The sequence below is a fragment of the Cricetulus griseus genome, chromosome 4, assembly GCF_003668045.3.
Source record: "Cricetulus griseus strain 17A/GY chromosome 4, alternate assembly CriGri-PICRH-1.0, whole genome shotgun sequence".
NCBI lineage: Eukaryota > Metazoa > Chordata > Mammalia > Rodentia > Cricetidae > Cricetulus > Cricetulus griseus.
In genome coordinates this window covers 114104329-114132087 of record NC_048597.1, presented here as the reverse complement: position 1 = coordinate 114132087, position 27759 = coordinate 114104329, and the positions used below count along the sequence as shown (strand labels likewise).

At 50.2% G+C, this 27759-nt stretch overlaps 1 protein-coding gene across 2 annotated transcripts; it reads right to left on the bottom strand.

The window, feature by feature from the left end:
- Positions 1 to 187: 187 nt before the first annotated feature.
- On the bottom strand, positions 188 to 27479 carry Stx1a (syntaxin 1A). Of its 2 annotated transcripts, none has more exons than XR_004769531.1 (10): positions 27365 to 27479; positions 13943 to 14020; positions 13559 to 13658; positions 9642 to 9716; positions 8624 to 8697; positions 8416 to 8524; positions 7879 to 7952; positions 5020 to 5157; positions 1878 to 2071; positions 188 to 1490 (listed from the first exon to the last, which is right to left on the bottom strand). XR_004769531.1 is itself a non-coding variant. In XM_027416159.2 (10 exons), the coding sequence occupies exons 1-10, from the start codon at positions 27392 to 27394 to the stop codon at positions 1413 to 1415; spliced, it is 867 nt and encodes a 288-aa protein (XP_027271960.1). In that variant the 5' UTR covers positions 27395 to 27479; the 3' UTR covers positions 188 to 1412. The 2 variants fall into 2 exon arrangements, 1 of the variants encoding a protein (XP_027271960.1); XM_027416159.2 differs by having other exon boundaries at positions 1878 to 1988.
- Positions 27480 to 27759: the final 280 nt, after the last annotated feature.

Here is a 27759-nt window from a genome sequence, read left to right as displayed (position 1 = left end):
AAGCCATGCCTCTGATGAGCAAAGGTGCTAGCTCTCCCCTAGGTAAGGGGAGATTCTGGGACTGTCCCAGAAAAGCCCAGATGTTACCTACTGACCAGGCAGAGGCAGCTGAAGGCCTTCAGTACCAACATGTTTGATCCCATATCTACTACACTGCAGATGGAAAAAGAAAGTTCCAAACAGAGGCTCACTACAGATACAAATGTTTATTCTACATAAAAATCTCACAAAATGGGCAGCTGGTTGTACCAAGACCTTTGGTGAAGGGGTGGAGGGAGGCGGCCGTGAGAGAAGGCAGCACGGACAGTGGTCACAGTCACTGGGCAGGAGCGAAGCTGAGGGAAGGGGGGACACAGACAGGGCCCCAACTCCTGCTGCATGCACTTGCATGCACACTCCTTGCCTGTGAGCAAAAAAGGGTTCCTGGGGCAGGGGGTACATTTTTGACTCTGAGAAGCCCCAAGATGGCAGGGGAGATAAGTGGGGAGCCCCTTCCCCACCTGGCTGCTGAATACTGCATCCAGTACACCTGACACCACGTGGCACGTCAGTGGGAGACAGGGCAGGGTGAGACTGCAGGCCCAAAGTGATACCTGGCTTTTCAAAGCATTAACAGACAAGGGGACCACTGTCCCCAACATGCAACTCTGGCCGAGACTCAACATGCCTGTTACAGACTGTGGGCAGAGTCCTGAGGTCTTGCTACCTCTCAGCTCCAAACAAGGCTGGAGAGGGCACCACCAAGTTTCTTGCAGAAGTTCACTAGGCTCAGGCCCAGCCCAGGGACATGACTCCCAGGACTGTGGTAAGGGCAGCTGAGGCCAGAGACATTGTCAGGCTTTGCTCAAAGTGGGGGTACTGGGTAGTCCTAACACACCAGCAGCTGTGGCACCCTGAGCTTCCTGGCAGTGGTAAGCTAACAAAGACTTCAGTGTTGGGCTATTCCCTGGGACACTTCTCCCCTAACCTGAAAAGCAGCACCATGTGACCAGCTGGTCCCCACCCTCCAGGTGCCTTGGCATGGTGGGGAGAGCTGGAGAAGCCAGAGGGCAGGGCATGTGAGGGCAAGGTTGGGGTCCAGAAAGGAGCCCGAGTCCCAGGGGAGGGTGGACCTGGCCAGGGCCTGAGTCTTGCCCACACTGACCTGTCCCCAGCCCCTCTGGTTGATCCTGATCCTGCTCCCCTCTGCCTCCTGTACAGACACACACTGTCACAAGATCATGCACACGACACGGCTTGGGGCAGGGTGGTGGGAACGGGAGCCTCATGGCAGAGAGGGAGCAGTGTGGGATGGGAGGAAAAGGGCTCCCAGCCAGAAGGCAGGGGTAGGGAGGGCAACCCAGCTAGGCGCAGCAGCCAGGGGCCTCCTCAAGGAGACCCATCCAGAGTGGAGAGGTGGTTGGGGCTGGTGTCTATCCAAAGATGCCCCCGATGGTGGAGGCGATGACAATGCCCAGAATCACACAGCAAATGATGATCATGATCTTCTTCTGCAGGGACACAAAGCGCAGGCCTCAGAAGAGCGCAGGGCGGGGGCACAGGCTGGGGCTGAATGATGGACTGACAGCCTAGAATCCCCCCTCCCCCCCGCCCCCCCTCCCCCCCGCGAGGGGCTGTGGGTACAGCTCAGTAACAGCTTTTGTCTACCATATACCAGATCCTGGGTTCCATCCCACATATGGAAAAAAACAAATGAAAACAATCAGAAATCAATAAAATGAGAGTTGGGATCTGGAGGGTCAGGACCAGGGGTAGGTGACAGAGAGGTGAAGGCTATGACTGGGGTTTCCAAAAACGGGACGGAGGCAGGTGGGGAGTAGTGTCTCACAGCCTGGGGGCTCTCCTGGGCATGGGCTTGGACAGAGCTGGCCACTGACCCTGCGCGCTTTGCTCTGGTACTTGACGGCCTTCTTGGTGTCAGACACAGCCCTTTCCACGTAGTCCACGGCGTGTTCCACATTGTACTCGATCCTGTCAATCATCTCCCCCTGCAGGACCAGGGGTACCCAAGGTCCAGGCCTCCTTCCTCAGAACCAGAAGGGAGCTCAGGGGAAGGATTCAGGAAAGTTCCCTGAAGTCAGAGAGAGAGAGAAAGAAGACAGCTGAGAGGAGGGTAGGGAGCTTCTCAACTGTGCCACCAGGCCAGGCACCAGGCCAGCGCATCTTGAATACTACGACATGCCAGGAGTTGAGCCCACCTTTCCAAACAGCAGCCATCCTGGGGGTGGAATTGGCCATGCAGTCTCAGACAAGGGTGGGGACCATGCAGAGAGTGGTCAGCTGTGACCCTAGGAAGTGGACAGTGTCAAGCAAAGGCAGGACAGGAGTGGGTGGGCTGAGCCTGCCCTGGCCAAGGTTTACCAGGTGACTTGGGCAAGCTTCTTACTCTTTCCTTAGGGCGACAGTTCCATGAAGCTCTTAACGTCTGCTGTCCTCCAACTTTGAGACCTTTTGGCAGCCCTACAGTCCTCTTTGGGTCCCATGTTCTTCATCTGACTGTGACAATTTCCCCACAAGACTTCCAGCAATGTTGTGTCTCTGTCTAGGTCTGACACCTTCTCATAGCTTCTCACCAAGACACAGCAGAGCTTCCTCAGGCCTTGCCACTGCTTAAGGTTATGTCATGTCTACCCTTTGAACCCCTCGTCTAGCCAGGCATGACTTATGAGCCTAGCACTTGGGAGGCTGAAGCAAGAGGACCACAGAGTTTCAAGGCTAGACAGGGCTACATAGCAAGCCCTTTTCTTACAAAGGTAAGAGAAATCACAAAATACCCCCCCCCCAAAAAAAAAGACCAAAACAGACAGAAAACAGCAGCAAAAACGTCAAGAGAGCCAGGTGTGGCTAGCACTAAGGAGGCCTAGCCAGGATCAGGAGTTCAAAGCCTAGCTTGTGCTAAACAGCAAGATTGTCTCACAAAGGCAAAAGAACAAAACAAAATTGAAACTAAAAGTCAACAACAAAATCTACATCAACAAAGACAGACATGGTAATTTAGCTCTGTAATCCCAGCACTCAGGAGGCTGAGGGAGGAGGACCGGCACAGATTTGAGGCCAGCCAAGGAAGACCCTGTCTCAAAACAGAAGGCTGGAGATATAGCTCAGTTGCTATGATGGTTGTCTAGAATACAAGATGTCCCACGTTTGATCTCCAGCACCGTGTCAATTGAATACAGTGGAACCACCTATGATCCCATCATTTGGGAAGTAGAGGCAAGAGGATAGGTTCAGGACGTAAGATGGCTCAGGGGATAAAGCTGACTGCCACCAAGACTGAGTTCAACCCTTGGCCCACATAATCGAAGGAGAGAACTGACTCCTGCAAGCACAAATGGACATAGACACACAGGCACGCACGCGCGCACACACACACACACACACACACACACAGATGTAAAAAGGCCTTTTTTAAATAAATTCAAGGGTAGACTGATACATGGCTCAGTGTTTATGAGCACTGGTAGCTCTAGCAGAGGGCACTGGTTCAACTCTTAACACCCATGTGGCAGATCACAGCTATTAATAACCCCAATTCCAGAGGGTTAGACACCTTTTTTGGGCCTCATGAGCCCCAGGCACATAGTACATAGATGTGTATGCAGACAAAATACCCATACACACTAAAATAATATTTCTTTCTTAGTTCATGGTCATCTTAAGCTACAAATTAAGCATGGCATATATGAGACCCTGTCTGTAAAACTAAATACACCCAATAAGAGTCAATAAATAAATGAGTAGCCTCGTGGTGCCACCTCATCTGTCTCCAACTTTGGCTTGGCCTTGTCTACTCTCTGTGTCCCATTCCCTGTCTCCTGAAGCCTAGCCTCTTGCTGAGCCCTTGGCACTGCTGGTCCCTCAGTCAGGGACCATTACTCATTTCTCCTGTGAGTCATTCCTAGCTGGTCCCTTTGTGAGGAGCAGAAGAAGCAGGGAGTGGTTGAGGTCCCTGTGTTAGGACGTGGGCACAGCCTTTCAACACTCAGGAGGCAGAAGCAGTTGGATCTCCATGAATTCAAGGCCAAACTGGTCTACATAACAAGATGCTGTCTCAAAGAGGGAAGAAAAAGAAAGAAAAGAAAACTTGCAACAGAAGTCAGGTAATTTGGCTGAGATGGCTCAGCTGACAATCACTTCAGTTTGGATGCCTTATAAAAGACCCGTGGGCCAGGCGGTGGTGGTGCATGCCTTTGGTCCCAGCACTCAGGAGGCTGAGGCAGGCGGATCTCTATGAGTTTGAGACCAGCCTGGTCTACAGAGTGAGTTCCAGGACATCCTCCAAAGCCATAGAGAAACCCTGTCTCAAAAAAAAAAAAAAAAAAGACACCCATGTAAAAAGCCAGCCATAGAGGCCCATGCCTCTAACCCCAGTTATGGGAGCCAAAAATGAAGATTTGAAGCTCACTGGCCAGACAGTCTAGCTAATTTGGTGAGCTCCAGATTCAGTGAGAGCCCTTGTCTAGAAGAAATAAGGCACACACACACACACACACACACACCCCTGTGCGCACACACAATCAAGTTTTAGTTTATGATTTTGTGTTAGGCCTCATTCATAACCATCTCAGGTCTCCTGTGGCTCACAAGCCACTGGCTGAACACGCCCACCTAGGGCTCTCCTGAGCTCCCCCGCTTCCCCAGGGAATATTCCATTTGTTCTATTTAGACGCCGTGCTGTCCCTTCTCACCCAATAGCCATTCACTCCTGTAAGCAATGCTCAGTTGTCTTGTTCATTGCTATGCCTTCTGCTCCTAGCAAGGCAGCCAATCCACAGTGGCCCCTGACAGAGTTTGTGAAGCCAGGACAGGCTGCGGTGAGGAGTGGAGCCATGCAGGGCCTGGGGGACCAAGCAGAGCCATGCAACAGGGTCCCTGGAGGTCCTTACAACAGTCTGTGGTTACCTGAAGACACTGTCCCTCCCGGAAGGGCAGCGTGTTGGGTGGAAAGGGAAGGGGGGTTAGTGTGGCCCTGGATGCTGCTGAGAGCCAGAGGTCGTCATATCGGGGTCGAGCACTCACCTGGCTCTCAACCAACATCGCCATGTCCATGAACATATCGTGCAGCTCCCGGATGCTGTTCTCCAACTTGATGATCTCACTGTGTCTGGTCTCGATCTCACTCAGAGCCTGCTTCGAGATGCTGGAGTCCATGATGATCTAAAGAGTAGAGCAGCAGGACCCTGATGCTGAGAAGGACTGGAGACCAGGACTAGGAGGGCAGGGAAGCTGCCATTTTTTGTTTTTCAATTTATATGTCCATGTTTGAGTATATGAGTGTGGTGCCTGAGGGACAGAAGAGGGTGCTGGAGCCCCTAGAGCTGGAGTATAGGTAGTTACAAGCTGTCAGACATAGGTGTTGGGAACCAAACTCATATTTTCCAGAAGAGCAGCAAAGACTCTTAACCACAATAAATCCTCCAAGCTCAATGGTTGGTTTTGTCAATTTGACATAACCTAGAATCACTGAGGAGAGATTCTCATCTCAATGAGTATTGTCCAAATCAGCTTAGCTAGGGACATGTCTAAGAAGGATTGTCTTAATTATCAATATTAATTGATGTGAGAAGACCCAGCCCACTGTGGATGGCACCATTCCCTACACAGAAGATCCTGGACTATGTCAAGAAGAAGCTAGCTGGGCACTAAGCATGCAAACATTCATTTTCTCTTTGCTTTGACTATGATGTGACTAGCCATTTCAAGCTCCTGTGAGCTAGCTAAATCATGACCCATCTCCCCTGAGTTGCTTTTTGTCTTGGTATTTTATCACAGCCACATAAAAGAAACTAGAACAGGGGCCAAGGAGGAAGGTGGCTGGGATGAGCAGAGGTTTCCCAGAAGCAGTAGCCACATCCCTTCCATCCTCCTGTTTGGCTCCACTGCTAATTAGTTTCTGTGTGACTCAATTCCTGCCTGAAATAAGGAACTGATGACACTCCCCCACACAGTTAGTGCTCACCAAGTGAGTGTTTTATTATAGCAGGTATGGTATGGAGCACCTTTAATCCTAGCACTTGAGAGACATAAGCAGACAAATCTCAATGAGTTCCAAACCAGCCAAGTCTACATAGTGAGACACCCCATGCCTCTCTCTCTCTCTCTCTCTCTCTCTCTCTCTCTCTCCATCTATCTCTCTCCATCTATCTCTCTCCATCTATCTCTCTCTCTCTCTCACACACACACACACACAGACACCACATACACACACAGACATCCTCCCCCAATTATTTATTTTGTGTGTGTGTGTGTGTGTGTGTGTGTGTGTGTGTGTGTGTGTGTGCGTGCAAATGCCCAATAGCACATACATGGAAGTCAGACAAGGAGTCAATTTTCTCCCTTCATAGAGTCCTGGGCATCAAACCCAGGTAGTTGGGTTTGGTGGCAAGTGTTTTTATCTGCTGAGCCATCTTTCTTTGTTTTGAGACAGTATCTCATGTATCCCAGACAGGCCTAGAACTGGTGATATAGCCAAAGATAACCTTAAACTCCCGGTCCTTAAAATACTTTGTTAGCCGGGCGTTGGTGGCGCATGCCTTTAATCCCAGCACTCGGAAGGCAGAGGCAGATGGATCTCTGTGAGTTCGAGGCCAGCCTGGTCTCCAGAGCGGGTGCCAGAATAGGCTCCAAAGCTCCACAGAGAAACCCTGTCTCGAAAAACAAAACAAAACGACAAAGTATTATTATTATTATTATTTTGGTTTTTCGAGACAGGGTTTCTCTGTGTAACTTTGGAGCCTATCCTGGCACTCGCTCTGAAGATCATGCTGGCCTCGAACTCAGAGATCTGCCTGCCTCTGCCTCCTGAGTGCTAGGATTAAAGGCGTGCGCCACCAATGCCCAGCTACCTCACCATTTTTTAAATCGTGTTTTTGTTTACTTGCATGTGTGGGGGTATATGCACACCACAGCTTGCTATAGTCAGAGGACAACTTTGGGAAGCCAGCTCTCTTCCACTGTGCGATTCTTGGGGATTGAACTCCGGTCATAAGACTTAACAGCAAGTTCTTTTCCCTTCGTAGCCATCTTGTCAGCCCTGCCTCTGAGAGACACAGAATCAGAAGTTGGCCTTTTTGGTTAGGCTGGCCGGCCGGGAAGCTCCCAGCTTTGGCCTGGGTCTGTGCACTCACTGCTGGAATAACAGGCACTATCAGTTGGGGTCTCACACACCCCAGTCTATCCTCCAATGTGCTATGTAGCCAAGGGTGATAGTGACTTCATTCTCTTCCCCCACCTGTACAGTGCTGGGATGACAGGTGTCATCATACCTGCTCCATCAGGACACATGCCCTGGTTGGCCTTGAACTGGAAACACTAGTCTTTCTTCAGCCTCTCAAGTGCTGGGTTTACAGGTATGAGGCACAATGCCCAGCTTGAATACAGGTCTTAATTTTCCTTATCACGTTTTATTAATGTGTGTGTGTGTGTGTGTGTGTGTGGTATGTTTGTATGTGTGGTATGTATATGTCCGTGGTATGTGTATGCATATATGTGTATAGTGTGTTTGTATGTGGTGTGTGTGTGTGTGTGTGTGTGTGTGTGTGTGTGTGTGTGTGTGTGTGTTTGTGTGTATGGACAACTTGCAGGAGTTAGTTCTCTACTTCCACCATTTGAGTCCCAGGGATCCAACTCAGGTTGTCAGGGGGCATGGCAGCAAGCTCCTTTACCTGATGAGCCATCTCAACCTGTATACAATTTTTGATTTTCACCTTTGCCACTGACATTTATGGGACTCTCAACCTGGTCCCCTTCCTTCTCTTGAGACTCAGGATTTCTCTAAAATCCAAACACTACCCTGACCCTGGGTTTGGCACACGCTAGGGCTAGTGTGGAGGGGCAGGGTTAATGGGTCCTGGTAAGGGGGGAGGGCTTCCCACTCACCCCAGAGGCGAAGATGGCAGGGTTCCCACTCTCTAGCATGTCTTCCAACTCCTCACTGGTTGTGGTCCGTCCAGCTGTGGGTGGGATCACACTAAGTTCTGCCCTCTCCAGGGAGCTCAGGGGCTTCTAGTCCTAACTCGACGGCCGAAGCCCCACTCTCAACCACCCTTCTAGCTATGAGCCCCTCCCCCAGGCTGCTACGCATGGGTTCCATGCCCCCAGCCCAAATCAATCTCTAGCCACAAGCTTCACCAACAGCACCATCCTTCCAATCCAGGCCATATATGCACCACAAGGTCTTACCCACCCCACTCTAGCCCAAGCCTTATACCCAGGGTCCACTCGTAGCACCACCCCTCCAGCTCAAACCACACCCCTAGCCACAAGCCATACCTACCACATCAGCTCAAACCACTATGGGCCCTGCTTGTGGATCCAACCTGCCAGCCCAAACTACTTCTGTAGCCACAAGCCCCATCTAACACTCCTTTAGCTGTAGGCCCCTCCTTTCCAGCCCAGACCCTGCCCCCAGCTCACTGATCTCCAGCTGTCTCTGGATGCGCCCTTTGCAGCGTTCTCGGTAGTCGGACTGTGTGGCGTTGTACTCAGACATGACCTCCACAAACTTTCGTGACAGCGTGGAATGCTGGGAGTGGGGAGCAGGGAGAAAGGGGTGAGGGGTGCTGGTAGGCATCAGGCTCTACAGGGACCCAGAGACCCGTCCACCTCTGCCCTCCTGCTGTACCTGTGTCTTGCGGATCCTCAGGTCTGCGGATGAGCGGTTCAGACCTTCCTCCTGCTCGATGCTCTGCTCGATGCCTGGGTGGGGGGTGATGTCAGGGGACCGGTGAGCAGTATCCCGCCTCCATCCACCCTATCCCACCCTTCCACACCCCACCCCCAGAGTGTGGAGCCTGTGTCAAAGGGTATGGCGGGGTCATATGGAAAGCAAAATGTAAACAGTAATGGAGGTGGGACCTACAATGGTCCTTCTCATTGGTTAGTGTGTGCAGCTGTGTACATTTGTGTGCAAGCACATACCTACCTGTGAGTACCCTACCCTAAAATGTGTGTGTGTGGCCGGGCGTTGGTGGTGCATGCCTTTAATCCCAGCACTTGGGAGGCAGAGGCAGGTGGATCTCTGTGAGTTCGAGGCCAGCCTGGTCTCCAGAGCGAGTGCCAGGATAGGCTCCAAAGCTACACAGAGAAACCCTGTCTCGAAAAACAAAACAAACAAAAAAGTGTGTGTGTGTGTGTGTGTGTTGTGTGTGTGTGTGTGTGTGAGAGAGAGAGAGAGAGAGAGAGAGAGAGAGAGAGAGAGAGAGAGAGAGCATGGGCATGTGCACACGCCTCTGCACCTGGACATACCTGCTTATGCTGGGTCTGGCAGTTCAGGCCACTCTGTGACCTGATAATTCCTCTTTTGCTCATGAAAGTGTGGAGGACTAGGTGTCTGCCTCCTACAGGACATGTCCCTTAAGCTACCATGGCCATGGGCTCTGCATGAGTCCAGGATGCCAACCACCTCTTTGGGTGGGTTTTTTTTGGGGGGGGTTAAATTTATTTCTACATAATTCTCATATAGCCCAGGCTGTCTGTAAACTATGTAGCCTAGGCTGTCCTTGAACTCTCGATCCTCACATCTCTGAGATTACAAGTGTAAGTCTCCACAACCAAACATATGATTCTGTGAATCAAATTCAAGGCTTCATGTAGGCCGGACGGTACCAACTGAGCCACATCCCCAGCCACCAGTGACTTACTCTTTAACTTGGAGCGAACCTTGTTTGCCGTCTTCTTTATATCCGACATGAGCTCTTCCAGTTCCTCCTTGGTCTCTATGGGGCGGGGGTGGGGGAGGAGGGAGTCATGTGGTATAGATATGTACTTTCCTCCTTGTTCAGACCCAGATTCTAGCACCAGGAGTGGAATAGGAGGCCCTGGACAAACCAAAGCATTGTGGTCTCCTCTCTCCCCTTGGTTATGTCTTTGTCTACAGTTGCAATTCTAGGCCAAGGCCACCTCAGCTACAGTCCCACCCCCTCTCCTGCTGCCTTTCAAGAAGCCACCCTCCTGCTTCACTGCCTCCCCCATCCCCTGTCGATAACAGATGGGGCTAAATTTAAGAGGCTGGTCAGGCTGTAGTCAGCGCCAAGGACTGTTTACTTGTGGGGTGTTAGGCATGGGATGAGACCACCGGGTTCACCTGGCTTTACCTGGTGGCTTAGGATGGGAAGCAGAAACCCACCAGGTCAGCAGGATAGCCCACCTTGCCTACCCAGTCAAAGCAATAGCTGACCTTGAACTCCTCACAAAGCTGACCTTCCTAGGTACTTAGCTTCCCAGAGTGACTGAGACAGGGGACAGCATGGTCTTGGTGGGAGGTAGCAGTGAGGTGACAGGTCACTAGGGGTCATGAGAGGTGAATAAAGGTGAGGAAAGGCTGTGGCCCTTGTCCTAGCCATAGCTATGACTTTAAGCTGGCACAGGCCTCTGAGGAAGCAACCAATACCGCCTTCTCTTCAGGAGAAGCTGGGTCCAGGTTTCTTGGCTGTTACCCTTCCTACCATACATAATGGGGTTAGGGCTTAGGGGTGACAGCAGTGGTATCAGTATAGGAGGGTCACCTATCCTGATGAATGTGAGTGGGGCAGAGGGGGGGGAGGGGAGGAGGGGACGACGACTCTGCAAAGTGGAGGAGGGAGCCTTCCTCCCACAGACAAGAGGAAACTTGGTCACCAGCTGCTCTTACCGTCTCAGCCTTTTTTGCTCAGACCTAAAATAGCCCAGCCGGATGGCAGCCACCGAGGATCAAGAAGCAGCGTTGATCCAGGAAAGCCCCCAACCCACTGCCAATTTCCATATTCCTCATTAGTCACCCTTGCCTCGTAGCCCATGGGATGCTCTCTCCCCTTGATGAGTGGCTGCATCTCCATGTGTCTGTGCTTCTGCTAGTTCACGGGAGCCATACCCACTCTGTAGGCCACACAGAGATATGTGTGGACAGTGTGGCGCACAGCAGCTGAGAAATGGAGCCAAGTAGTTCCACTATGGTGTGCCCACCCCACCTCTAGTAGCTGAGGGGTCCCCTTTCCTTCAGATATAGTCTCATACAGCCCAGGCTATCCTGCAACTTACTGTGTAGCCAAAGATGACCTTGAACTCCTAATCTGTTGCCTCTACTTTCCGAGTGCTAGAATGGCTATGGACATGTGCCACCACTTCCTCGTTATGGGGAGCTGGGGATTGAACCCGAAATTTTGTGCATGCTAGGTAGTCAAGCACTCCATCCACTGGGCTACAGCCAAAGCTCATTGCTTTCTTCTCACCACAGATTACCATATTATGCAGCCCACAGAAGGACACCTGGTGGCCCAGACATCCACAAACATAGATACATACATACTGCAGCAATCATGGACAAATCTTTAGGAAAAGGGAAGAAGTGAGATAATTGCACTGACTTTCCAAGGCCTGAGTGCTCCCTCTCTGTCCTCCCCTCCTAGGATGTCTCCTTGGGTCCCAAACGCTCCAATGTGCCTTCTCAGGGGGCAGTTATAGCATAGCTGCTATCACAACTCTTGGTCCAAACATATTGAATCAACGGACCAGAGGAAGCCTTATTCTGACCCAGAGGGTGAGGAGTCCTGGGTAAGGGGGGACACATGCTTGACAAAAAAAGCCTTCCCTTGTCTTTTGTGAGCCACAGGGGACTGAGACCTCCCTGAGGACATGAAATGACAGGATAGCAAGCTTCCAGGAACTAGTGACCATGAAGGGCAGACAGACACAAGTGGCTGGCCAGCCTGGGTCCCTGAGGCAGAGGACTGGCCAGTCAGTGCATCAGGGTGCCTGCGGTTGAAACCTTCCAGGGCAGAGGGTCTCAGCTGGGCCTGGCTGCGGCAACTGCTACACATCAATGTGGCAATCACTGTCTCAGCAGAGCATGGTGCTGTGGCATGTGCCCATAATTCTAGCATCTAAGAGTTAGAGGCCAGGGCTGGAGGGATAGCTGCTCCTCCAGAGGACCTGAGTTCAATACCCAGGACCCACAATGTGGATGGAGAGGACTCAGTCCTGAAAGTTCAACTTGGCCTCTGAATGTGCACAGGGCACTCATACCCCTAGCACCACCTATAAATAAATAAATAAATAAATAAATAAATAAATAAATAAATGTAACTTTAAGCCGGGTGTTGGTGGCGCATGCCTTTAATCCCAGCACTCGGGAGGCAGAGGCAGGTAGATATCTATGAGTTGGAGGCCAGCCTGGTCTCCAGAGCGAGTGCCAGGACAGCCAGGGCTACACAGAGAAACCCTGTCTCAAAAACACAAAAATAAATAAATAAATAAATAAATAAATAAATGTAACTTTAAAAAGAGAGGGCCGGACAGATGGCTCAGTGGTTAGGAGGATCCAGGTTCAGTTCCCAGAATCCACATTGTAGTCTACAATCATTTAGTTCCAAGGGACACAATGCCCTCTCTGACTTCCATGGGCACCAGGCATGCATGTGGTGCACTTGCATATATGCTGGCAAGACACTTGTGCACATAAAATAAATATAATAATAATAATAATAATAATAATAATAATAATAATAATAATAATAATGGAAGCCAGCTTGGGCTGCATCTCTCTCTGGCTTTTTGAGATGGTTTCTCTGTGTAACCCTGGCTGTCCTGGAACTCACTCTGTAAATGTAGACCAGGCCGTCCTTAAACTTACAGAGATCCACCTGCCTCTGCCTCCCTAGGGGCTAAAGGTCTGCTCCACTACTGACTGGTTCAGACATTATCTCAAAAAACAAATAAAAAACACAAGCAAAATAAAAGACAAGAGAGGACAAAGACAAGCCCGACAGCTTGCTCTGGCCCTGCGTGCCCACTCTAGGCACATGTACCCAAACACTCACATCCATGCAACACACACACACACACACACACACACACACACACACACACACCTCAACAGGAAGGTGAATGCCAGGTCAAGGGATTCTGTCTAAGACTAAATGGGATCTAGATACACACAGGTTCCCTGTGTGAAGGGAGACAGGTGACTAACTTCCTGGAGCCTGGAGAATGCGGGGCTCTGGGCTACTAAAGAGGCAGGGTGCCAGATCTCACAGGAAGCTTTGCCTGCTCTGTCAGAGAGGCACCTCAGAGTTACCATCTGCTCCCTGGGTAGTCAAGGAGGGTGGGGTTGGGCTGGGCAGGCTCCAATTCATCAGGCATCTTACTCTGTCCTTCTGTCCATCCATCCATCCATCCATCCATCCATCCATCCATCCATCATCCATCCATCCATCCATGGACCCTCCTTCCCAGCACCCCAGGAGGAGCTGCCAGCCATTCCTATCCCCTTAGAGAAAATCCAGTTAGCTGGGGAGGGTTGAGGCCGGCTTGGAGCTCTCTCTCTTCGTAGCAGAGGATGACCTTGAACTCCTGACCCTCTAACCATCACCCGCTGGGATTACAGGCGTTTATTGCCATTCCTTGTCATAGCAATCTTCACAGCAGGGCAAGGTCTACCAGCAACAGTGGGCACTGACTTGGGTCAATGCAAGGAGCCCTGTCTTCTACACGTGCAGATCAAACACCCCACTGCCTGCCACACCCCAGCACAGGGTGGCTGCAGCTCAGAGCCCTGTCTGCAGCTGTCCCCATTCGCACTCACTCTCATCCGGGTTGGGGGACGCCAGGATGGCGCTGTGTTTCCGCTTCACCTCCTCCACATTTTCGGCAATCTTGTCAATAAAGCCTCGGATCTCTTCCACCTGAGGATCCCAGGTAGCGAGGTTAGAGGGAAACAACAGAGTAGGGGCTCAGAGGGAAGATGCTGGGCCAGCAGTGGGAACTAGGCCAGCAACGGTTACCAGAAAGTCCCAGGCAGGGATTCTGCTTTGCTAAGCATCAAACTGGCTCACACTGGAGTCCCCTCCCTCCGGGGATGGTGGTGGTGGTGCAGGCTGAGCAAGGTTTAGGTGCTTGAGAGTCCTACACCAGCTCATGGGTGAGGAATGGCAGGTGCAACAGGGACATAGAGCAGGCTGGTTCCCACCTGTTCGAAGAACTCATCCATGAAACGGTCTCGGTCCACAGTGACAGTGACATCATCGTCGTCATCGCTGTCCTTGGCCTAAACAGTGTTAAATATATATGTGAGTGGACGTGTGTGGGTCCCCTGGTACCCTAAACTATGACCTTCTTCACACACAGGCACAGTGAGGTTCTTTGGACACTCGTCTCCCTCTTGGGAGTCTCTGGGCAGGAACAAGAACAGACAAGCTGTGCCCCGGCTTCCAGCCACAGTGCCACCTGGAGGATCACCAGGCACCCAGCAGAGTAGAGAAGATTTGCCTGTCAAGTGTCAAGTGGGTGACAGAGTTATGTCCCTTCCAGTAGCTATGAAACTTGGTTACCATGATAGTGGTCCCTAGAACTGAAGCCAACCAATAGACTGCAGTCTGAGTTAACCAAGTCTTGAGCTCCACTGGAGTCTCCAAAATTTGCCTGACAGACTCCTGCAAGCCAGGCCTTCCTACTTGGCATTTGTTTTATTCTGTTTTTAGACAGTGTCTCAATTTATAGCCCAGGCTAGGGTTAAACTCCTGACCTTACCTCAGCCTCTCAAGTGCTGGGACTTTGGGTGTGTGCCATCATGCCCGCTTCTCAATTAAAACGGAACTCAGAGTTTCCAAGACCTGTAGGTCCCAGTGTCCCAAAAGCAGCCATATAAAAACCACAATTGCCAGCCAGGGAATAATTAGACTAGGCTTGTCTTTGGGCCATGGTCAAATGTTTCTTCCTTTTCCATTTTTGTGTGTGCACATACATGTGTATGGTGTGTATGGTGTGTGTGTGTGTGTGTGTGTGTGTGTGTGTGTGTGTGTGTGCGTGCGCGCGCGCACGCGCGCGCGCGTGCATGTGGAGGCCAGAAGTGGATGCCCTTGTTGCTCATCCCCCTTATTTATTGAAGCAGGGTCTCTCAATCCAGCCCAGAGCTTGCCAATTAGATATGGCTATTCTTTCTAGCCAGCTTGCTTTAGGGATACAAGCAGGATGCCACACTAACATGGCATGGATTCCGGGGATCTGAACTCAGGTTCTTGTGCTTATGTGGCTAAGCAATCTCCCAGCTCTGGCATGATCATCCTATCCAACAACACCTGGAGTCAGTCCCGGTTATTAGCTGGTTAGCCCAATGTCCTTCCCCAGAGCCAAGGTAAACCAGTGTGACCTAGGGTCAGGAGCTCTGGGCTCAGCCATGGCTCACTACTCAGTACTTGATGGCAGAGGGTACTGCCTGCTCTCTCAACACAACTCAAGTTGAGGGGATGAGAAGGCCTGGCTCAGGGACATATCATTCCTCCAAAACTGATGCTCCTCTGTGAAAAGGGATAGTGACAGCTGACTGTAGGGGTAGAGGACTTAGAAGAATAAGACGAAGGCGTTTTCTTGGGCTTTATTACCTAGTCTAAACAGGACCCACCGAATGCAAGAGGGGGTGGCTAGAAGCTTCTGTGGAGGCAGCGCTGAGGGGCCCCCTCCCATCTAGAGATCACACCTCCTCCCCCGGGGAAGCTAAAATAAGCCCCCACTCTGCTCCTTCTCCTCAGAGTGCCTGTGGACTCCACCAGGTGGCCATCCCTCCCCCAACCCATACACAAAGAGACACTGGGAACTATTGTCACACTTAGGGGCCATTCCTGGCCATAGAGTTGAGTCACACAGGGTACACCTGAGGGAAACTGAGGCTTGGCAAAGCCTGCCTGCAAGAGTTCTGTTTCCTATCACTCTGCAGCTAGTCAGGTCCTGAGCAATTGGGATTTACGTCATTCAGTCTCCTGTAAGCTCTGGGACCCAGGAAAAGATGGGGATACTAGGAAACGTGGAACAGAATGTTCCATCTTCTTCACTTTTTCTTATTCACTTAAAACTTTTTAATTACAAAAATTACAGCCGGTGATGGCGCACACCTTTGATCCCAGCACTCGGGAGGCAGAGGCAGGCGGATCTCTGTGAGTTCGAGACCAGCCTGGTCTACAAGAGCTAGTTCCAGGACAGCCTCCAAAGCCACAGAGAAACCCTGTCTCGGAAACAAAAACAAACAAAAAAATTACATATAGTTGTGTTATATACAGGAATGCATGTGTACATGTGTACAGTGTGCCTCCTGTACTGTGTAGGTCAAAGAACAAATTGTAGGAGTTGGTTCTCTCCTTCCACCTGGGGATTGAACTTAGGTCTCCAGGTTTAGCAGCAAGCACCTTTACTCACTGAACCATCTTGCCCGCTCCTTTATTTTTATTTTTGAGTCAGAGTCTCATGTAGCCCAAAGTAACCTCCAACACAATATGACCAAGGATGACCTTGAATTCCTGACCCTTCCATCTCCACTTCCTAGAATTACAGGAATGTACCACCATGCCTGGTTTCCAGTTTCCTTATCTGGGAATATCCAAAGCTGGACAGGCTAGCATGTGCCTGTAATCCCAACAACACTCCAGAGGCTGAAGGAAGAGGATAAGGAGTTCAAGGTTAGCTTGTGCTCCGGAAGACCTTGTCTCCAAAAAAACTAAAATGGGGCCGGAGAGATGGCTCATCAGTTAAGAGTTTATATGGCTCTTACAGAAGGACAGAGTTTTGGTTTCCAGTGCCCACAACAGGCATTTCACAACCACCTGTAACAACTTCAGATAACAGGGATCTGGCACCCTCTTCTGGACTCTGCAGGCCATACACTCAAGTGCACATACCCACTCAAAGACATCTATATACTAAAAATTTTAAAATAACCCACCACCTCCCAAGGGCTGGAGCTAGACTGGAGACTGGTAGGGATATGGCCAGACCTTGTCCATGAGGGCAAAGCTGGGACAGAATATCCTGGAAGAGATTCTGAAGGTGCCATTCAGAGTGGTCCCAAAGCCAGTCAGAAGGTTTGGATCTGACCTCCCAGTTGTGGTCAGATCTGGCATGGTTCTCTAGTACCCTGAGAGGAAAGCCCATAGGAATTATCCTTCTCAATTTCTCTTGGCTTCTATCTTAATTTCCTCTCAAGCTACCGTGATGAATAATGTCCTGAGAAAAAGCACCTCAGTGGGGAACGTTCATTTTAGCTCACAATTCCAGGTTACAGCCTATTACTGTGGAGAAGTCACAGTGGCAGGAGCTTGAGAGGGCCAGCTAGTCACATCACATCCAATAAAGAGCAGGGAGAAGGGCTAGAGATGGCTCAATGGTTAAGAGCACTTGCTGCTCTTGCAGAGGACCTGAGCTCAGTTCCCAGTACCCACATGGTGGCTCAGAACCATCCACTCTTAGTTCAGGACCTAAGGAATGGTTCCACCCACAGTGGGCAGGATTTCCCACATACACTTAACACAGTCCCCCATGACAGGCCCATGGGCCAAGGCAATATAGGCAATCTGAAGGGTTGAGTCTCCTCAGGTTGTGTTAAGCTGATAGTTAAACCAAGCCATCACTGCCTCCTTCCTCTGGGACTTTTCCATAGTAGGTTCCTTCTCCTCCCCACATCTCAGAGTCCATCTTCAACTCCTGTGAACATTTCCCTGCCCCTGCAATCCACATTCTGTTTCCCCTGTACTTCGGACTCCATGAAGTCTACCATCCCCTCACCCTCAGGTGCTGCCTCTGTCTCCTCCTCCATCTATTCCCTTACTCCTCCAGTTTCCCATACACTATTCATATCCAGATGGGAGCCACGCCATATTCCCCTGCCATCAGGAACCTGAGGAGTCACTCCCCTTCGCGTCTGCTTGCTTGCCTCCTGTGACAAGCGTGCTCCATCACTACCTTTTCCAGACAGCACTGCCCATCTCTGGAAGGCCCCGCTATTGGTAGTCTCCTCTTTCCTGCGGTTTGGCTCACTACTATAAAGAAGCTGTTCATGCCTCTGCCCTAGGGTGGCGCTATCAGACAGCTAACAGTCTCACCAGCATTCTCCCTGCCCTTGTCTTCTCAACTCCAGTGTGCATTCCCTTCTTTCTCCAGAGGCCCAAGACTTGTTCTGTTCTGAAGCCTCCGATCTGTAGTACAGTACACAAACTAAATCTGCTGTAGTTTGAGTAGTGTCAAAAAAGCTGACCAAGCTAGGCAGTGGTGGCGCACACCTTTAATCCCAACACTCAGCCTCATCTATGGAACAACTTCCAGGACACCCAGGGCTACACAGAGAAACCCTGTCTTGAAAAACCAAAGTAAATAAATAAATAAATAAAATAATTTTTTTAAAAAGTTGACCATCTTTTGAGTTGACTAACTCTATTAATATAACCAAATAATCAATGCAGGGCTGGCAAAATTGCTCAGGAGGTCAAAGAGCTTGCCTTGCAACCCTGACGATCTGAGTTCAATGGCCTGGGGTCATTCCTGGAATTTAAATTTATATTTAAAAAAAAAAGAAAGAAAGAAAAGAAAAAAAAAAGCTGGATGCAATGGCTATTACATGAAATCTCATTATGCCTACAGGGAGAAGGGAGACAGAGTCAGAAGAACCCACTGGAAACATACATAACTGAAATAACAGGAGACCTGCCTCAAAAACAAGGTGAGAGCTAGTGAGATGGCTCAGGAGGTAAAAGCACTTGCCAAAAAGCCTGGTGACAAAGTTGTACTCTGACCTTAACACGGGAGCCATGGCAAGGACACAAAAGACACATCCCCACAATATATCTCACACACATACGCGCACACACACACACACACACACACACACACACACACACACACACACACACAGAGAGAGAAAGAGAGAGAGAGAGAGAGAGAGACAGAGACAGAGAGACAGAGAAGAGGAGAGACAGAGAGGGAGGGAAGGGAGGGAGGGAGGGAGGGAGGGAGGGAGGGAGGGAGGGAGAGAGGGAGGATGCATACAGAGAAATAGAGAAAGTTGAAACAATTTTTAAAAATTATAAATACGCAATACTTTCTTTTGAGGAAAAGCCCAAACCGTCCCCTGCCCACAGTCCATGTGGTTAGACTAAAAAGGGCATGTTTCATTTCGTTTGCTTCCCCTCTTATCCTTGGTTTCCTTGAGGTAGGGTCTCGACACACAGGGCTGGCCTCCAACTCCCATGTTTCTGCTTCCGTCTCCCTAGAGCTAGGATTGCAGGTATAGGCCATGAATGTTCTTCCCAGACACGTTCCTGGCCAAAACAAAATCAGGCCAAGTGGCTAACCTAGCTATCGTGGCATGCCTTCTTCCTGGTGTCTTGTCCAGGGTGGGCATGGTACATGAGCACTGAGTGGTTAGCCATGCACCAGGAATGTGACTCATTGGGCAGAGTGCTTGCCTAGCAAGAATGAAGCCCTGGGTTTGATCCCCAGCACCAGATAAACCCAATGTGGTGGTGCACGTCCATAATCTTAGCAATTGGGGTGTTGGAGGTAGGAGGATCAGAAGTTTAAGTCTATCATCAGCTACACACCAAGTTTGAGGCCAGCCTGGACTACATGAAACTCTGTCATAGACAGACAAGCCCAAATAGACAGCCAGGTATATTCTGGATGATTAAAGACCCAGGTGTGTGTGGAACAGGGGTAGTGGAAGCTACATAGAAGAAAAAGGATAAGGATGAGGACTTGGGGACCTTCAGCATGGAGGAAGCGGCTAAATCCACGAGGCTCGTATAGATCAAGGCCAAAACATCCTATGGACAGATATGCACAGAAACCAATCTTGCTGCCAATCTGGCCAGAGTACGTCTCTTCCCTTCTTCAGAGCCCTCTCCTCTAACTCCCAGGTTGGAACCCTCCTGAGCCCAAGAGCCCCCAAGCCCCCCCTCGCTCCCTCCCTCCCTTCCTCTTTTGTTCTATGAGACAGGATCTACCTATGTATCTCAGGCTAACCTTGAATGCACAGAAATCCTCTTGCTCCTACCTCCCAAATGCTGGAACTACAGCTGTGCAGCTCTATAACAACCCTCTCCCAATGCTCCTCCTCTTTCATAGAGCCTAACAATTTGATTTATCCTGGTGGGTTTTGCTGCTTATCCCCTGGTTTTTAACCTGGATTTATATCCAACCGCTTTAAGGAGGGGTTAAAAATCCATTTCTAGGGCTGGAGAGATGGCTCAGAGGATAAGAACACTAGTTGCTCTCCCAGAGGTCCTGAGTTCAATTCCCAGCAACCACATGGTGGCTCATAACCATCCGTAATGAGATCTGGTGCCCTCTTCTCGCCTGCAGACATACACGCAGACAGAACCCTGTATACATAATAAATCTTTTTAAAAAAATCCATTTCCAGGGGGTTGGAGAAACAGCTCAGCAGTTAAGACTCAATATTGCTCTTCCAGATGACTGAGTTCAGTTCTCAGCACCTACACTGGGTAGCTTACAAGGGCCTGTAACTCCAGCTCCAGGGGATCTGACACCCTCTTCTAGATCCCTAAGGCACCTACACATCCATGTGTATACCCACATACAGACACACACATATACACACAAAATAAAATCCTCTAGTGAGGGGCTGGGGACAAAGTTCAGTGGAAGAGCCCCTGCCTAGACTGTACAGTGCCTTGAGTCTGATTGCCAGTACTGTAAACAAACAAGACAATTTCCACAGAGGTCATGTGTGAAAGAAAATGGCCCCAAAAGGGAGTGGCACTACTAGGAGGTGTGGCCTTATTGGAATAGATGTGGTCTTGTTGGAGGAAGTGTGTCACTGTGGAGGCAGGTTTTGAGGTCTCATATATGCCCAAGCTCACATGCAAGATCTAGAACTCTCAGCTACCTCTCCAGCATGTCTGCCTGCATGCCACTATGTCCCACCATGATAATGGACTGAACCTCTGAAACTGTAAGCCACCACCTCAATTAAACCTTTTCCTTTATAAGAGTTGCCATGGCCATGGTGTCTCTTCACAGCAATCAAAACCCAAAATCTTGCCCAAAACCACAAAAGCCATCAATTAAATCTCTCTCTCTCTCTCTCTCTCTCTCTCTCTCTCTCTCTCTCTCTCTCTCTCTCTCTCTCCCTCTCCCTCTCCCTCTCCCTCTCTCCCTCCCTCCCTTCCTCTCTCCTTCTCCTTTCCCTCTTCCCTCCTTTCCTCCCTGGGGAAGTGAAATGTTTCAGTGGCTTGCCACCAAGTCTGATGACCTAAGTTCAACCCACACAGTGAACAAAAAGAACTGGCTCCTGTAAGGTGTCCTGACTCCCATGGGTGCACTGTGGTTCATGTGTGCCCCTTCCAAACCAATAAAAAGTAAGTAAATATACAGATGATAGTACCTTCCTCCTCCAGTTAAGGAGTCAGCCTTGACCATTGAGATGGCTCAGCCAGGCAAAAGCCCTTTCCACTCAAGCCTGGCAACCTGAGTTTGATCCCTGGGACTCACATAGAGGTGGAAGGAGAGAATGGACTCTCCAGAGTTGTCCTTTGACCCTCTGACCTCATGACTGCCAGGAAATTGCAGGGCTGGAAGCAAGTGCCCTCCCCAGCAAGATAACTGAGGAACACAGAACCTCACCAGAGCCAGTGTGGGCAGAAAGCTGGGAGCTGCCCTTAGCGGTGTTGAGGACAGTATATGTGATCTTCCTGGCACAGACTCTCATATTCCAGGACACTTTTTCTCCAGGAAGCCAATGTGATTGTTCTGGGAGGTGCACAGGCTGGAGAATGGCAGCAGGCCAGCCAGCAGGGTTTGATTCATTTGGTGAACCCAGCCAGCATTGCTGCCTGCCTCCAGGGTTTTTTCTGCCTTCCTCTTTAGTGACTAATCAAAGTCAATATCACTAGTGCAGAGAGGCCCTGAGCTCCAGACAAGGGTGTAGAGAGAGAAGCCAGGCTGGGTCCCCAGAAAAGCAAGCTCCCAAGTCCTGCCTAGTATTCTGTCTCCACTCCTGGGGCTGGGTGATTCCTACAACTCCACTTCTGATTTCAAGTCCCTGCCTGGGCTCAGTGCCCTCCACAGAATTCAAAAGGGGGCAGTGCTAGTCTATGCATTCTTAAATAAACCCCTGGTCCTCTCTCCACCTTATGTTTGTACTATATAAAATAGGTGGTTTGACTAAATGGTCCTGTAAGCTGATTCCATCTGCATCCCAGATGTATACATGCCCAAGTAGACTTTATGCTTGACCCTCTCCCAGAGAGCTGAAGAGGAGCTAAGGAAACCACACACTAGGTCACCTCTGGGAGACAGATAATGTCAGGTCCATTTTATTATCTCTGTTTTACTTTCTGAGTTTGTTATTGTTGCTTGTTTATTTTTATTTTGTTTTGAGACAGTGTACCATGTAGCCCAGGTTAGCTTTAACTGCTATGGAATTGAAGATGGCCTTGAACTCCTGATCCTTTTGTCTCCATCTCCTAAATTCTAAGATTACAGGTCTTTCTATGCCTCTATACCTAGCTAATTTCAGCTCCATCTTACAAAGGATGGAAGAAGGTAGGTTAAGCACCAGAAAGAGATGGTATCTTGAGAAGCAGGAAACTAGTGGGCAAGGCCAAAGAGAACCCTGAGCTTCCTCTTCCAGAAAGTTCTGCCTGTCCTAGATCTCATGGAACACTGGGTGCCAGGTGTCAGGGACTTTGGTATCCCTCCCTTCTTTTTTTATATTTTCATTTTTACTTATTTATTTTTTGTTTTTCGAGACAGGATTTCCCTAGGTAGCCTTGGCTGTCCTGGAACTCTCTCTGTAGACCAGGCTGGCCTCGAACTCAGAGATCCACCTCCCTCTGCCTCCCAAGTGCTGGGATTAAAGGTGAGCACTACCACCACCACCAGGCTACAAGTGCTCTTAATCACAGAGCTATGACTCCAGCTTCCTCTGTTATATTTTTTATTTGAGACAGGGTTTCACTAAGTTGTGGAAGCTGATGCTGAACTCACTGTGTAGTTCAAATTGACCTTGAATTTGAAATCTCCAGAGTAGCTGAGATGACAGGAATGTACCACAAGACATCAAAGGCCTGGCTCTGAAATCTTTTATTTGAGAGAAGGTCTAAATTCTACTCTGTTGTCAGCTGGCCCCTCCTTTCAGATCATGGTCTTTGTCTTAGGAAGTCCAGCTCCCTCTGGGCCACATCCTTATTTCTCGTCTGCCCTGACTGTCCCTGGGCACTTTCTACCTCTTGTAGTAGGTCCCCTGTGTCATGCTGACCTTGCACAGAAGTGTACAACAATCTGGGAGTGCTCTGAGTGACTAGGTGTGGGGAGTGGTGGGAGGTCAGTTCCAGAAATTCCCCAGAAGAAAATAAAGACCTGGGGCTGGGACCATAGCTCAGTTGGTGGAGCTGCATGATGAGTGTGCAGGAAGCCCCGAGCTCCATCCCAATCACAGCATAAAACTGAGTTTGCAATGGTGGTGCACACCTGAAATCCCAACACTAGGAAAGTGAAGGCAGAAAAATCAGAAGTTCAAGGTCATTCTCAGCTACATGAGACCTTAATTAAAAAAAAAAACAAACAAACAAAAAACAAAAAAGAAAAACAAAAAACAAATAAACAAAACCTCACAGAAAATCAGGGTGCAGACCTGCTGTTCATGCATGTCTGAAATACCAACGCGAAAGAGGCCAAAACAGTAGACTCACAGGGCCAGGGTGGGAAAGACCCAGTCTCAAAAATAAAAAATTAAGGGTCAACAAGATGGGCTTAGCAGGTAAGGGCACTTGCCACGAAGCATGACAACTTGAGTTCCATTCTTGGGATCCACATGTTGGAAGGAGTGAGCCGACTACTGAAGTTGTCCCCCTGACCTCCACGCTTATGCACCCATCCCACAGCAAATAAATAAATAAATAAATGTAAAGATGAAATAATAATGATGATGAATAAAAGCCAGGTGTGGTGGCTTACTCAACACTTAGGAAGCTGAAGTAGAATTGCTTATAGTTTGAGGCCTCCCCTGGCTACATAATGAATTCCAGGCCAGCCTGGGATACACAGTAAACCTGTCAGAGAAAAAAAATAAAAAAGGAAGAAAAAAAAAAAGCAACAAAGAATCAGTATGGTGGTCCTGTGCCTGCTCCAGCAGTTGGGAGGTGAAGGCTGCAAGATCAGGAGTTCAAGGCTACCTTGTAGACATAGTAAGTTTAAGATGAGCTCTTAAATAAATGAAGGAAGACCTCTGAGTTTCAGACATGAGGCCTCTTCATGTCACATGTCAGGGAAACAACCTACTCCCCAACTTTCTCTCCAGATGTGTGATACTGGACCAGTCTTGGCCTCTGAGGGGTTAGGCTTCTGATCTCTGTGAGCCGATCTACAAGGCTAGGAGCAGGGAGCCCTGCTGGCCCCTTCATAATCGATTTTACTGTGCCATCTGCAGATCTGAGAGAGGTGGGGCTGAAGAAGGCTAGAGGGCTGGGCCCAGCCCACATCACAGCAGCGAGGAAGCACGCCAGCTCCTTCCCCAAGTGTGACTTTTATAAATAAGTTCCCTTCTCCTTCCTTCCAAATGTGGTGGTGCTGAGTGGGGGAGAAAGAGGAGGAGGAGGCAGAGGAGGAGGAAAAGGGAGGGAAGGCTGGAGCAGGCACACAGACGCCATGTGTGCGGCCAGCAGCATCGGCACCAGCATCTCCAACCCTGACTCCTGGGCTACAAAGGTTCCTGCAAATTCAGTCACAATTAGAAGACCTATGACCTAGTCAAGCCCCAAGAAGCTGGGCTCTGAGTTTTCCTCTTTTTCTTTTCCCACGTAGCCCGTGTTACTTAGCATCAAAATCCCTGTAGGGGTAAGAATGATGGTTCACTCCACCTCCAAAGTGCTGAGATGATTGACAAGTGTGCCCCAACACATCAGGTTTCTGCTAGGCAAGCGATCTACCAGCTGAACTACATTTCTAGTTCCAAGTGTCCCTCTTTGCATCTCACAAACAAGAACCCTAGGACAGGAGAGCAAGGGTTTTCTTCTTTCTTTCTTTTTTGTTTTTGTTTTTTGATACAGGGTTTCTCTATGTATCTTTGTAGACCAGGCTGGCCTCGAACTCACGGAGATCCACCTGCCTCTGCCTCAAAAGTGCTAGGATTAAAGGCATGTGGTCACCACCAGGCTTTTCTTTTTTTCAAGACAGGGTTTCTCTGTGTAGCCCTGGCTGTCCTGGAACTCACTCTCTAGACCAGGCTGGCCTTGAACTCACAGAAATCTGCCTTACTCTGCCTCCTGGGTGCTGGAATTCAAAGTGTGAACCACAACTGCCCAGAGAGAGCAAGGAATTTCTAAGAATGGCAGCAGCCCTCAAGTCTATTTCGCCCAGCCATGTTTGGATCATTAGACCTTCCATGGATGAGTCCATCTGGGCAAGAGGACCATCTCCAGGGCTTTGATGCCTGGATGGAGTAGAACGCATGTAGGGTTAATCTGAAGCCAAGTTAGTCATCTGCATGTGGAGCCACCCAGGCTAGTGTTGGAGACATAGCTCTAAGTTCAAGCTTTTTAAAAAAAAGATTTATGGCCGGGCATTAGTGGCACATGCCTTTAATCCCAGCACTGGGGAGGCAGAGGCAGGCGGATCTCTGTGAGTTCAAGGCCAGACTGGTCTACAGCACGAGTTCCAGGACAGTCTCCAAAACAATACAGAGAAACCCTGTCACAAAAAACAAAAAACAAAAAGATTTATGTATATGAATGCTCTGTCTTCTTATAGGTCTGCATGACATAAGAGGGCATCAGATTCCATGGTTCTGAGCTACCATGTGGTTGCTGGGAATTGAACTCAGGACCTCTGGAAGAGCAACTAGTGACCTTAACCTCTGAGCCATCTCTCCAGCCCTAAATTGAAGTTTTTTTACAACCCAAGCTGTCTGACCCTGATCTACCACTTCTCCAACAAGTAAGCGGGCCACTTTTGCTATGCCTCATTTTCACCTTTAGCAGAGAAGCTAAAGGCTGAGAAGCCAGAGACTGCAATCATATGGAAAGGCCTGTATTCCTGGGCACTTAGTCCCTTGCATACCCACGACACATGCACCAGATGCCCAAGACAGGCACACGACCATGTGCACTGCCATCCGCCCATCACCGGGACATGCTATCTGACTCGATTTGGCACCAGTCTTACATGGTGGTGCATGCGGTCATTTCAGTGCTCATGAAGCTGAGGCAGGAGGATTGCTTTGAGTGTAAGACCCAACTGGCCTACACAGTTCCTAGCTACTTTGGACTAGAAAAAGATTTTATCAAAAACAAACAAACAAACAAAAAACAGCATAGGAAACTTGAGAGCAGTGACAAGGGGCCGGAGGGGGAAGTGTTTAAAAGACTCTATGTGACATGAGGCTGTCTGTTTCCTTTGAAATAGATGCTGCACTGGGTACCCAGCCAAGAGTAACGCAGGTCTGAAGGCATGTGTGGGTCGGTGGCAGGTGGGACAAGAGGAAGGCAAAGACTGGAGAGCACAAACAGGGCTGGTATTATGGGAAGGAGCTCCAGGCACAAATAAGGAAGCTAAGCAGAAATCACAGCTGTTAGGTCAAAAGCCCAAAGACAAAACTTTCCATGAAAGGCTGTAAGTGGGGCACAAGAGGAGGGATCCAGGAAGCCACCAGATGGGGGGTGGGGGCTCCCAGAAATCAATGGGTGGAGCTCACTGGAGATGGTCAGCTGAGGAATCAGATAAGACAACCTGATAAAGTACCCTTATTCAACCCTCCCTTGGGCGAGCTTAATTTCTGTCCCTCTATGGTCTGAGACCCGAGGAAGGCCACTCCCCTGTGTGTTAGTTAAGAGTAGGTGACTGGGGTCTCAGGGTTGAGAGATGACGTTCTAACTTAGAACCATTCTACAGCCTTCCACTCCTCTCCAAACCCCGCCCCAAGAGCCACACCCCAGAGGCCTCCGTCACACAGGTAGGAAAATAGATCCAGGTCGCAGTTAGACCTGGAAATCCGGGCAGGGTCTGGGCAACGCCAGCTTGGGTTGCCTAGAAGCCCAAAGGTGGACCAAGGGTCGGTATGGATGAGTCCTTTCATCCAGAACAAGCTGGGGATCCCTAAAGCGACTGGGGTGAATCAGGAGCCACAGGTGATGGGAGCCACAGGTGATGGGGCGCCCCAAGAGACAGCTCCCAGAGGCCTCCCCCACGCGGCGGCCTCATTTCCGCAGCGCGCCCAAGGATGGAGCTGGGAGGGGAACTCTGGGCAGGGGATGGGGGAGACAAGAGGCTCAGACTCCAGGGGACAGTACAAGGACGGTGACAAGCGGGCGGGGAAGAGGTCACGATTTTACATCCCGCCACCGATACCCCAATAACAGCTTCCCAATCGCCCCCAAACAGGAGCGCCCCGAAAAGTTCCTCAAGACCCCGGGTTCCAGCCATCAGTCCGGTGCTGAAGAGCTCGAATCCGTGACCAGGAGTGGATCGGAGGGGTGGGACTCCCAGGGGGGCTCGGAGGTCCCCCAGACTTGCAAGGCTCCCTCTGTCCCCCTGTGGACGCCCCAGTGGCCTGCGGGAGCCGAGCGGAGAACTGCGGGGCGCGGGGTGAGAAGCGCGCGGGGACCGGACTAACCGTGCGGAGCTCCTGGGTTCGGTCCTTCATGCTCCCGGGAGTGGCAGTAGGCGCCTGCTGCAGTCGAGTGAGCCCCGCATGCGCGGATGCCGCCCCGCGGCTGCGCAGCGTCCGCCCGTGCCCCGCCCCAGTCCCTGGGACCCCCAAGCCCAACCCCAGCTGGCCACGCCCATCATCCTTCAGCGCCTTGATAGATCCCGCCCCGGGCTCCGCCCCCGGAGTATCCAAAGCGGTACAGATCCTACAGTCAGTCGGGTTCTAGGACCTCCTCCACTCATCCCCGAGTGATCTCTGAATCAATGTGGCTCCAAGCCCCTCGCCCTCCCCTACCCCAGCCCCCACTGCTGCTCAACCACTCAGTGTCCCTCCCTTAATCTAGATCCTGACTCTCAGAG

Excerpts from the sequence above, each read along its gene's own strand:
- Stx1a (XM_027416159.2), bottom strand. The coding sequence starts at position 27,394 with ATGAAGGACCGAACCCAGGAGCTCCGCACG. Across the intron at positions 8,698-9,641 it reads GGTTCGCTCCAAGTTAAAGA|GCATCGAGCAGAGCATCGAG; the intron begins GTAAGTCACTGG and ends CCCCCCACCCAG. Across the intron at positions 1,989-5,019 it reads CGATGTTGGTTGAGAGCCAG|GGGGAGATGATTGACAGGAT; the intron begins GTGAGTGCTCGA and ends CTGGTCCTGCAG.